Genomic DNA, 12057 nt, shown 5'->3' with positions numbered 1-12057 from the left:
CATGCTGCTTGCCAGACCATTAACCAAAAAGCTGTCAGATCTGAATGATTTTACCTCCACCCCGCTTAAAAAACAAACAAAAAAAAAAAACCAAACAAAACAAAGACGGCGGTAATCAGTATTCAGGACAGTTTCAGCACGTAACCTGAAGTAACCTACCTTATGCACAGAGATGTGTTGTGTAATATTTATGCAAGGACACTGTCCTCTGTGTGTGTGTGTGTGTGTGTGCGTCCGTGCGTCCGTGCGTGCGCGCGCGCTCGCGCTTGTGCATGTTTGTAATCTTTAAATCTTAATTTCCTTCTATGCCAAATCAGAATTTCTCATCACATTGTTAGTTTTCCAGACAGGTCAGAGACTATCCCTGAGCCCGTTCTCCCAGATACAACAGTGAATTAAAAGCTCTGTACTGAAATCCAGCCAGGTTATTTTGTAGGCACAAGGTTGGATTATGGAGAGTTAAACATTAAGGTGGATCAATGTGTTACCATTTAAAAGAGCAGAACCCTCAGAATCCGATGAGATAGGATCTGAATGTGGTATAAAACCGATGAGAAACTAATGGTCTTTTAGTGTTTTTGATCAATATAAATCATACACTAGTCAATGTTTCAGCCATAATAATGTTATCCTTATATGAAATGGAAAACATATCGACATGCTTAAAATATGCCTTCATCATACCTTCACTTTTCATAGGAAGTGTCTCTTCTAGGCTTCCTAAAGTGACAGGGCCTGAAGAAAAAGAATTGTTCTGCCATTAATGAACATAAATTTGTCACTTATTGATAATTATTTACATGTTACAACCCACCAGTCAGATTAACATTTTGTGGATGCAGCAGAATAAACCTAACCCCTTGATTAATTCTGACATTTTTAATAATAGGAACACACCAACAAATAGTCTGAATAATTAGTTTTGATACCTAATCATTGTGCTTGGCACCTTGCAAGGTGTTGGAATTGCAAGTGTAGTTCTGTTCTGTTTTGAGTGTGGGAAATCTCAAGAAGGGGATCTCAGTGCACCCCAGTCTCCCCCTCCCCACCCCCCACTGCCCCCCACAGTTTTCCAACAAGTGTGACTGGAGGACAGACAGAGCTTCATTGCTGATTCTCATCACATGCACACACACTTTGAGCCAAAGCTCAGGCGCACAATAAGGGCAGAGTCAGGAGATCTGAGGCGAGAGTGTCGACCCATAAACAGGAGTAAACCCGTAAGGGTGGGGACACCACCTACCCACACCATCTCCCACCGTCTGCAGGGAATAACGCTCCAACCAGGAGAGGGGGCGGACAGTAGAATTCTAACCAATGGCTGGGGGAAAAAGTCACTGGGGTGGGGCTGAGTTAACCCAGGGATATGTTTGATTGGCTGTTTTAAGCATTTATGAATCTGTCTATGAATCTTCTTTAGCTGATGTCTGCATGGGCTGTCCACGCAAACAGTTCCATAAGCACCTTCTATAGCACAGTGTCCCTGTCACTGCATTGAGGCTTTGGGTTTACTTGGCCCAGAGAGAAAATTTGGCTAAATTGTTTAAAATGTGTATTATTTAAATAGATAAAATGGTCCTGTCCTGTAGAATATGTTTTTAGGCCCATTTTAGGTCCATAATATTTTACCTCTGTCAAGGTTACCTACTGCACACTACTGTCAGGGCTCAGGCACGGACTCAAATGTAGACCACGAGGGCTCAGGTTCCAGGCGGTTTTATTGGAATCATAGGACAAGAGCGTAATGGCAGAACAGGAAGGGTCAAAACCAGGCAGGCAGTCCAAAGGCAAAGCAGGGAATCAAAAAACAGGAACAAACAGGGTCAAACCGGACAGACAGGCAGATCAGGCAATCAGGGCAAAACGGCAGGCAGAGACAAAGTCAAGAAACAGGCCAGGTCAGCACAGGGAACTCAAAACAGAATAACAGCCAGGAACGAGGCAGGCCAAAAAAAAAAAAAAAAACTGGCAACAAGACAGAGACAAGCAGGGTAGATATAGGACTGGGATGCAGGTGGGCAGGCATGCAGGTGGGGGAGGTCAGGTAATCAGGTGGGCGGGGACAGGGCAGAGAGCAGGGCAGGGCTGGAACACAAGGAAAACAGTAAACAAAAGCACATGGACCACATGGCAGACAGGGGGAACACCAAAACAACAGCTAGGGGGCCGGAGTACTGACAACTATTACAATATAATGATATTATAATATTATAATATATTCACGGATTAATTCAAAGACAAAGAAATCAATATCAAAACAGCAGTGAGAATAGTCCCTTCGAAATAATGGAGCAAAATACAACATATCATAATAACAGGAAAAAACAAGTATACATGCAAAGAGACGATTGACCCATTCAGGTTTTCTTACACACTGAGCACCAGAAGGTCCCGTTGGTTAAACGTCTACTCTAGACTATTAGTGCCCTCTGCTGGCAAAAGTCGCTATTGCGTTTGGCTCAACCTTGAGAGGAAGAACTTCTTCCTGATAATGCACCTCAAAATGGTGTTTCAGATTATAACGACGTGAGGAATCTCTCTGTCCAGACCTACACACCAAGGGCGAGGACAAAGTGCATCTAATAAAGTGACATGAAATGGATGCATAGAGGATATAGGAGACTACATTCGTACATGCATTTTCTCCTTACACAGTGTAGAGACAACTACTGCATACCATACAGTAAAACCATTTCAATAAGGAATGATGAGTCACGCATCAATGTGTCCTTCTGACACATGGAAACAAGTGTTAAAAGCAGAGGCATGACCCAGCGTGATAGCCCACACTTAACATGATTTCATGTTTGATATCCGATTCATTCATTTCCGTTATTACTCATCAATAGATTTATCTGTTTGTGAAATGGGTGTTTTTTGTTTGACATGAGGTGATGGAACGGCTACGAAACACTCTGCAGCAGCTCTGCTGGTTTTGTGCTTCCAACGAGATAACACGCAAAATCTGTACAGTTTTTGCTCCAAAGCGACCTCATGCGTGTCCTTGCTCTAATAGCATTTGCGTGTTTAGCTTTACCATTTTTTGTAGCCTACCACATCAACATTTTTTTTTTTTGCACAACCTCAGCATTTATCCAACCACAAGCACACTTCAGAAGCCACTCCGAGGGGCCGTGGGCTGGCGAAGTATGGCATAAAATTTCCTGCTCACTTTACAGGAAAATGTTTTAAGACAGACGTGCACGTTGAATTAAACTATTTTATTTTCATGAAAAAAATTCTATTTTCATTTCGTTCATTTCACTTCGTTTTCAATAGAAGTCTTTTCTTTTACACACCTGCAACATTAGCAGTTTCTGCCGCATCTCTAACGAAAAAATTGTGCTTGCCACTTAAATAAGTTTCACTAGTTGCCTTTGTTTCTTTATTCAAAGTTAAGGAAAAGCACACCGCAGTAACATCGAATCTCGAGAAGCGTACTGATTAATAAAGCGCTGTGTGGTTTGCTGATTTAAACAGTCAGGGGCCGCAGAGTTCTGTCCCCGGAGTCGGACCTGTGCTTCCAGCTTCTTCCGTGCGAGGAGTGGCGGCGCACCGGCACTTGCCGAGCTCAGCAGAACGGATCTCTGTGTCAGCTGCACATGGCACTAAAGGTGACCGGTCTCCCGTTACCGGACACTGAAGGACGAGCCTCTCTCAGTGCGGTCCTGTCAGAGACCGAAAGCGCTGAGCGATCGAATCACCCAGCTCCTACGGTACGCTGCGGGTCAGGTGCTGGGGCTGCTTTCTGAGAAAAAAGAGAAAGAAATAGAAATGCATAATAATCATAATAACGACTGCCACTGCAAGACGGAACAAACAGAAAATGGCTAGTCAAAACAGAGAGAGACAAAAATATAAAATCAAATAATAATAATAATAATAATAATGAGGTATCCACTCTGCTCTGTAATAATAATAGTAATAATTTATCAGGCTTCTCACATCTATACTTATATCGCTAGCATATATGTGTCTTAAAACTGAAATAATGGCATTTTTCTAAAAAAGAAGATAAGCAGGTGAATTTCACCCTATTTAGATGGGCACATTTCAGTGGCCCTTGCACCTTGATTCCCTCACAGAGTGTTACAAGTTCAGATGTAGTGCACATTTATGCAGATAACTATTGAAGAACATAAAACCTGATAATTTTATTATGGAAGTCTGCAGTATATTTTTCTTCAATGAATTGTTGGTGTTGTGCAAGACTGTTTTTACTTCAATCTTAAAAATTATTATCAGGTTTGCTGGTTTATACTTAACACTGAGATTACATGGCAATTCATTAGCCTGACTTTATACAACAAAAATAAAATTAGCCTGAAAGGAAAGCCCTTACAGTTTTGATGGTACATGCATTCAGAACAAAACAGATTAATAATGATAATGTAGCAGCTTTCATGCTCAGTGATGATTACGTGCATGCGACAACCCACTGTCTGTGAACTTCAATTCCCATCAGCACCCCTCCCTGCGCTTTTTTGCATGTCAGCATACCCTGGATGGGTGGAGTTTGTATGATTTTTGTGTAAGTGCTAACTCCGCCCTCAGGGTACACCAGCATAAGAAACAAATCCACTCATTCATAACATGACAATGAAGTTTATTCTTACAGTGAATTTTGCCACATGTCTAATGATGCATCTTTGATGAGCACCACCGAATGGCATGGAGGCTTCATTGCTTGACCACCTCCCTATCAGACCGTTGTCATAAATAAATGCAATATTTCTCAAAAGAATGGGAACATATTATCATCGCTTCATTGGGGAGACAAGAGGAAGGTGCCCCCTTCCTCAGCACGTTTCACGTTTTATGCCAGGGTTACATAATGGTGGAAATATCGTGGCGGCTCAGACTCAGAAAGCACTCTCCATTGTCAGGCAGCAATGGGCAGAAAGGCTATCTGCCCCTTGGCAGGGAGGAAGACTGATGGTATCTGTCTGAGCTTTACACAGGTACTCTGCTCAATGCTGTCCTTTCTGATGCAGATGCTGTCAGCTGCATATCTCCACAGCTTTGTCACGCCAAAGACCCCATGTTTGTTAAACAAGTGAGTCCCTCTTTGCTAATGCACTTCATTTACACTCATGGGCGTGTGACTGGTGGACGTGGACTTTGCCATACAAACAGAGGCTGTGTGTGTGTGTGTGTGTGTGTGTGTGTGATTCAGTCATTGTAACAGCAGAGCTTGCTCAGCATGGTGATATGAATGTGTGGCCTCATAAAAATATAAAATAAAAAAATAAAATAAATGAAAAACTGAAGGCACAGTAAGCCTTAGGTGTGATTTTGATAGGGAACTATGTCACAGTGTTCACCAGCTCTGAAATAATAAGATCGAAAGTGTTCACCCACCATATGGAGGAAGAGCACACTCTCGCCGGAGACAGGATGCCCATATTTCTCTCTCTCTCTCTCTCTCTCTCTCTCTCTCTCTCTATCTCTTTCTCTCTCTCTCCCCCTCTCCCCCTAGAGGGGTCAGAATACACCCTTCCCCACTTTGGGCACCCCTTAGGCTGTAGGGTGTAACTGGATCTCTGTAAATGTTGTGAGATGAGCTCTTTCACCCAGTCCCACAAATAAACATAAAGACCCCTGAAAGACCGCTGTCTGCCATTCCCCTTTATCAGGAAGTCAATCTCGGTATACAAATGGCCGTACCTACTGCTTCCTGTCCTGTAAAGGGCTCGCATGTCCTTGTCATTGTCTCATAGGGGGGAAGGCCTCTCTGATCTTTGGGTCTCTCACTGAAAATCCTGTAGCCCCCCCATCCCTGTCTGCCACTCTCATAGGCCTGACACCATCATTGATCTCCTCTCCATACTCTCTGGACTGGCGCTGAAAGACTGTTATGTGGAGTAGGCATGAGAGCTTTCATACGTGATATGAATATGAAAAATGATCCCATGAATTATGAAGTGAGTGTGTGTGTGTGTGTGGACAGCAATATGGTGTAGTGCTAAGGAGCAGGGCTCATAATCAAAAGATTGCTGGTTTGATTCTTTGCCATTGGGCAAGGTACAAGGTACAGTGGGTAAATTTGTAACCTGTGAAAATTACTCTGCATAACAGCAGGTGCTAAATGATACTAATGTATATGAATGTGTGTGTGTGTGTGTGTGTGTGTGTGTGTGTGTGTGTGTGTGTATGTGCCAGAAGCAGGAGAAGGCAGCTCAGACAACATCTCCGTCTTTCAATGCATGAAACAGTCGGGTCTGTCTCTCTCCCTCCCCTCGCTCAGAGGTTAAAGGCTGTGTTCTGCTGGTGGACTGAGATTCACCATACAGAATCCTGGGAGACTTCTTTGTCGATTCATGACCAAACTGCATGGCAGACCGAGCAGATTTTCCTTGCCGAATCTCTGGTGGCCGATAGTCTGGCCTATCTGCACTGCCTTTTAAGTAGAGCATTTAGAGGAAGCAAAGGTAATCTGAGACTGGATTCCTCTAATCCCTTTTCTCATGCATTCTTCCTCAGTGGTTAAAGCAAGCCCTTTGTCCCAGACCTTACAGTGATGAGATGGGGGCTCGGTCCAAGGACATCATTACCTGGCTGGACCTTTTGAAAGCTGGACAAAAGCCCCCTTAATGGCATGCACTGTGTGCAGTTAACTGTCCCAGAGTCCCGGGGCAGGCAGGAAAAGCTAATCGCAGTGGACTAACCCCCCTGACACACCACTCCAGACCGCCACACCTGTGTGACTCACCTGGAAAGACCTTATGTAACCTGCGGCATGAAAGGTAGACTCTCTGCTGAAGGAACCGGCATTTCCAGGACCTGCGAATCACTGCCAGCCCGGCCCTGCAGCCTGAAACATCACGTGTCATCTCAGCCTCAGTCTTCATTCACGTAACCAAAACTGCAACTTAAAAGTTAAAGCTCCTGAATGAATGTAGAACCACATGGGAGGAAAAAACAAACCAAAATCAAATTTAAAAAAGAGAGGTATATAAATGTTAAGTCTAAGAGGATTTGGCGTCTCAGGAGAGACCCCTAATTTGAATGTCAATGTCCCACAAGCACAGAAACCTTTTGTACAACAACCCACAATGCCCTTCCTGTAAGAGTCCCCCACAGCAGGGCTGCGTTACCCCTCAGCCTATAAAAACGCTGCAATGGTGTGCACCCTTCCCAGTGCCAAGGCTGACCAGCTGCAAAGCTGCTGCAGGTCGCAGAATCTCCACAGTTAAGAGTCTCCTTCGCTAGATATCCAAGGCTTCTGATATTCATGTGACGCTGTTGGTAATGTATGGCAGGCTTTTATTTTGAAATTAGGACATAGAACGCAAACTGGTTTTCCTTACTGGGCTTACTCTTAGAGCAAGTGTGTTCCATTAGGTTCAGGCCCATGTTTTTACCACAGTCAGACAGATGACAGTCTTGTCTTTCAGATTTTAGAGTGTTTGGGTAGGAGCAAATTAAAGAAGGAATTTTCTTTCTACAAATCTCAACAAATGATGAGATTTACACCTTTCGTTGGTGAGATGTAGTATTGTGTTGTACTGTACCGATACAGTTATGAACATCTTTTAAGCTCAATACGTTCAAATTCTGTATTCATATTTGTTTAATTTGTTAACATCCTCCTTGCTTCAAGCAGTCTCACCAATTTTGTATTTCTAGCAGTAACTACAGGAATGAGATTAACATCACATTGATATGGTTTTTCCTCTTTAAAGGGCAATAGTGTGGAGCAGTGGTTTGAGCACCGGTCCCTGGTTGTTTGTAGGTTTGAATTTGGGTGGAACAGTTCTGTTGGACCCTTTAGCAAGGTACATTTCTAAAGACCAGATGTTTACCCAAATTTCAGAGTACAGATATTCATTTCAGCTCTGTAACTCTGATCTCATGTTCCCCCACAGTGCTGAAAATGGTTGGCGTCAGTGTGCTGCTGGTTCTCCTGCCTGTTGCATGGAGTTGCCCTCCACAGAAAGCTGGTAAGTATCACCGCAGCCAAAGCACTGCCCACTGCTGTGCTCCCTCACCGCATCTTCAGATCAGCTCAGAACAACCTGATGACTCATTTCGTTGGTTTGGAATCAGACTTTGGGTAACAATAAAGACCATCACATTAAGTATCAGGCTTCTCTCTTTGATCCTTAAAAGAGTCTGTGGCTTTTGTCTTTTCCCTTTCCCAGATTACGTCATGGTCTCCTGTTTCCCCAACACCATCATCGCCAACGTACCGGAGTGCCCGTATGGCTGGGAGATCGATCAGCTGTCTCTGGGCGGTGTGTGCTACAGCGGGGTGCATAGTGTGGGCTTCTACCGTTTCGCCATCCCTGACCTGACCCCCAAAAACCACTCCTACTGCGGCACGATGTCAGAGGTGAGGGGTTACAGCACAGCCACGCAGACACCAGCATTGTCTTCCCTACCACCATGTTAGTGACCAAGCAAAGATGAGGACCTGGGCCTCTAATCAAAGGGTTGCTGGTTGTAATCCCTTGAGTCACATTTCTGTGGTAACTTCAGGTAATGTGCTCAGCTTGAAATCAATGTCAGAGGACCACCAATGAAAGGGAGTCTGTGGCTAATATGGGTACAATGAGTCACATGTAATGTCACAAATGTTTCTTAAGTGTACACCATCTCTGAGGAGTAAACAAAAGAAATCATGGCAGGCATCATGGAGAGATGAGCTTCAATAAATTTTTGAGTGTACACCTGTAATAATAAGTGCGCCTGCAGGTCGTCTCACATAAAGAGAATTAAACGCCAGGTAGCTAGAGAGTAATTGTATAGGCTGTTGCTAAGAGTCTTATTAAGAGTGTTATTAGAACCAATAAGCAGGATGACTGAATAGATAAACAGATAAATTAGGTGAATGTAAAACAGAGCACCCAAAGCAGCACTGCCAAGAAAAAAGGAGGCATAGTTGTTGTAGGATCAGTTGAAAGTCCTCACCAGTGACAATAATGAAGTGGAGTATAAATTTATTCTAACACCAATATTCTGGTTTTGTGTTTCCATTTTTCAGTACATCGGAGGAAAAGACCCCAAGTACGTGTTTTATAACTCCATTGTATCCAACGACACGTCCCTGACTGTCAGAAACCAGCCCGTGAACTACACCTTCAGCTGCATCTACCGTGCTGCTTACCTGGTGAACAACGCTGTGTTCAGCCAAAGGTAAGACCTGCAGGGGGGCTGCCTGCCGGGGGGGGGGTACAGTGGGGGGCAAGACATGCATTCTGACTCAACGACTGGCAGTGTTTTTACTAAAACCTTTGCTTCTTCCAGAGTGGCTACAGTTTATGTCAACAACGGAAGTATAGGTTCTTTTAAATCTCAGTTGTCTATGAACGTGTTTACTGTGAGTATTGCAACTTTAATCATTTGTTTGACATTTTATGCATTCCGATGCACTGAAATGAGCATAGATAGGGGTTTCATGAATAAGATCGTTACTAACGTCTTTTGTGTTATTTCCCAAATGGTGTTCCTAATCGGAAAGAATTCCAAGTTCCTCTATGCCAAGGACGCACCTTATGTGATTGACACATCAGAGATTGGCTCTGAAGTCTTCATTGGGATTGAAGCAAAGGGACTGAGTAACAGGTGTGTGTGTGTGTGTGTGTGTGTGCGCGTGCGGTGTGTGTCTTTGTTACACAGACGATTGTTCTGTGAGTTGCTGCTATTTTCTCTCTCTCAGGTCAGAAACTTTCTTACGACAAGCATAAGCACAGAGGGATGTGATTGGCTGATTACCATGCCTTTAACACCTCTTTCCTGCATCCTCAGATTCAAAGTTGTGATCAGTAACTGCTGGGCTACACCCACACCATTCTCCACCGACAGGAAGAGGTGGAGCCTCATTATCAACAGGTTTCTATGGTTACTTCCTTTTCAACACAATGGAAAAATTTAAGGACTGCATCACTCAGACCAGATCATTTTAGGCTTCAGCCTTGTATGCGAATACGCAGCTGCACACACAGAAAACAGCGGATGGTGAAATAAAAGCTATCATCTTTTCCATCTGTTTCAGCTGCCCGGCAGACACCACCGTGACCATCTTCGAGAATGCCAAAGACAGCCGCTCCATGTTCAAGTTCCACTCCTTCCGCTTCCAGCGCCTAGAGAAGGTGTCCACCGTCTGGCTTCACTGTGAGGTGCAGGTCTGCGATGGAGAAAAACTCTTCTGCCAGCCAGTAAGTATGAGATACTGAGTTAAAGACTGATTTGGAGAAGTGATGGTCATTGGTGTGTGTGTGTGTGTGTATGTATATACATATGCCCGTGTATATCTGTGTGTGTGTGTTTACATATTCTTCATCATTTTTTCTAAAGGCACCTTGCATCATAAGAAGTTCCACATCAGCATCAGACCCGAATGGGGGTGTCTTGACCGCAGAGTTTCAAATTAAAGGTACTTATATTTGTACTATAAAATGTGTGACTAAACATAATGAAATAAGAATCATTACAACCTCAGAGCAGGAATGTTAAAAAAGAGGTGAGAAAATGCAGAGACAAGACACGTTTCAAATGTCAGAATAAAATGTGTGCGATTCCACTCAATAAATGCCCAGTCCATCACATTTGTGTAGGTATATAAGGGGCACATGATCCGTGGTTGGCCTGGAATGGAATTTGCCTCCTTGGCAACATGACGCCATCTTACCTTGAATCCACCTTTGCATTAAAAGCAGACTCCAGTCCTTTGTCATGAGGCCAAACTTCGCAAGGTCTTTTTCCTCTTTAATACCCAGCCGCGGCCACAGGGGATGTAGCTGCATAGCGCTGCATAGAGCTCCAGTGGCGCAATCGGTTAGCGCGCGGTACTTATACAGCAGTACAAGAGCAGAGCCATGCCGAGGTTGTGAGTTCAAACCTCACCTGGAGCAGAGCCTTTTGGGCAGCAGTTTAACATAGTGATAGGGAACAGAACTCAGAAGGTTCCCGATTCCATTCCCTGCTGGGGTGCTGCTGTTGCACCCTTGGAAAAGTTACTTAACCCAGAATTGCCTCAATAAGCATCCAGCTGTATAAATGGGTAACATCTAAAAAACTGTAACCTATGTTAAGTCGCTCTGGATAAGAGCTTCTGCTAAATGCCGATAACGCAGTGTACTGTAATGTGGCTGTGCCGTGAGCTGAACCAATGAAGATCTTACATTAGGAAGAGGGTCGGCCTCCCCGAGCTCTGCTCTGAAACAGCCAGCAGTCTTTTCAGCTGTGTAATTGTACTTGTCTATAACTGTGTTTTCTCCTTTCCAGCTGAGGGATCAGACGCTCACAGACACCTTGCAGGTAACTCCAAACCGACCTTATAATCACCAACATACAATCGCTTACCAATAAACTGGGCCCGTTTGGTCTTTGGCTTACATGTATCATTATACGCTTTGTAATTACACTGGAATTATTCCACACGCGTTTAACAGAGTGACCAACTTAAAGTTCTTTCCTGCTTGCCTCTGTCGATCCCTGACCCCTGACCCCTGCCCCCTGACCCCTGCCCCCCCCTCCCAGGAACCCCGCTGTGTATGCTGTGTTTATTTCTCATAAACGTGCTCCTGGGGTGTCTTCAACCACCAAAGGTTTAAAGAAAGCTCAGTCCTCAAATGTGGGCATCACACCTGCACCCCTCACCTGGACACCTGACTGTCGCTATCTCACGTGCAGGTGCAGCGGATTTCCACGGTCAAGGTTGTCATGGCAAATATCATGAGCACACAAGCGCACCAGCACAAAAGCACACCAGCACACACATATAGTCACACACACTCAGCAGAGGAGGAAGGCTGCTTCCTGATGGTCAGGTCTCAGGGAGCTTACCTGCACATTTTAAAGCCCTCACCTTTACCCCCCTGACTGCTTCTGACATTTTTTAACGAGCAATAATCACACCTTAGGCTTCAGGTTACGGATTTCTTTGCACACTTTATAAGTAGTTGAGATTCACATTGGGAATGTTGCGCAAAAGATAATTGTGTAACGTACTCTGTACAAACACTCTGTTAGTAGCCTGTTCACAGACAGATCCATGACATTCTGCTTTGTGTTGTGTTTCATCTTAAAATCATCATGAAATATCTGATGTGC

The 12057-nt window shown here is 44.2% G+C and overlaps 1 protein-coding gene and 1 non-coding gene across 2 annotated transcripts; both read left to right on the top strand.

Annotated features, from left to right (window-relative positions):
- The first annotated feature begins 7876 nt into the window (after positions 1 to 7876).
- Positions 7877 to 11558, top strand: tectb (tectorin beta). The gene is made up of 10 exons (XM_036544596.1): positions 7877 to 7943; positions 8145 to 8335; positions 8987 to 9138; positions 9250 to 9322; positions 9464 to 9567; positions 9751 to 9834; positions 9998 to 10160; positions 10300 to 10378; positions 11230 to 11262; positions 11485 to 11558. The coding sequence occupies exons 1-10, from the start codon at positions 7877 to 7879 to the stop codon at positions 11556 to 11558; spliced, it is 1020 nt and encodes a 339-aa protein (XP_036400489.1).
- On the top strand, positions 10762 to 10856 carry trnai-uau. The gene is made up of 2 exons: positions 10762 to 10799; positions 10821 to 10856. It is a non-coding gene; the product is annotated as a tRNA-Ile (tRNA).
- Positions 11559 to 12057: the final 499 nt, after the last annotated feature.

The sequence above is a fragment of the Megalops cyprinoides genome, chromosome 1, assembly GCF_013368585.1.
Source record: "Megalops cyprinoides isolate fMegCyp1 chromosome 1, fMegCyp1.pri, whole genome shotgun sequence".
NCBI classification, from domain to species: domain Eukaryota; kingdom Metazoa; phylum Chordata; class Actinopteri; order Elopiformes; family Megalopidae; genus Megalops; species Megalops cyprinoides.
This window is presented reverse-complemented; position numbering and strand designations above follow the sequence as displayed.

Bases quoted from the DNA above. Each gene is read 5' to 3' on its own strand.
- tectb (XM_036544596.1), top strand. From the start codon at position 7,877: ATGGTTGGCGTCAGTGTGCTGCTGGTTCTCCTGCCTGTTGCATGGAGT. The intron at 8,336-8,986 runs GTGAGGGGTTAC...TCCATTTTTCAG, and splicing joins ACTGCGGCACGATGTCAGAG to TACATCGGAGGAAAAGACCC. The intron at 9,323-9,463 runs GTGAGTATTGCA...CTAATCGGAAAG, and splicing joins TGTCTATGAACGTGTTTACT to AATTCCAAGTTCCTCTATGC.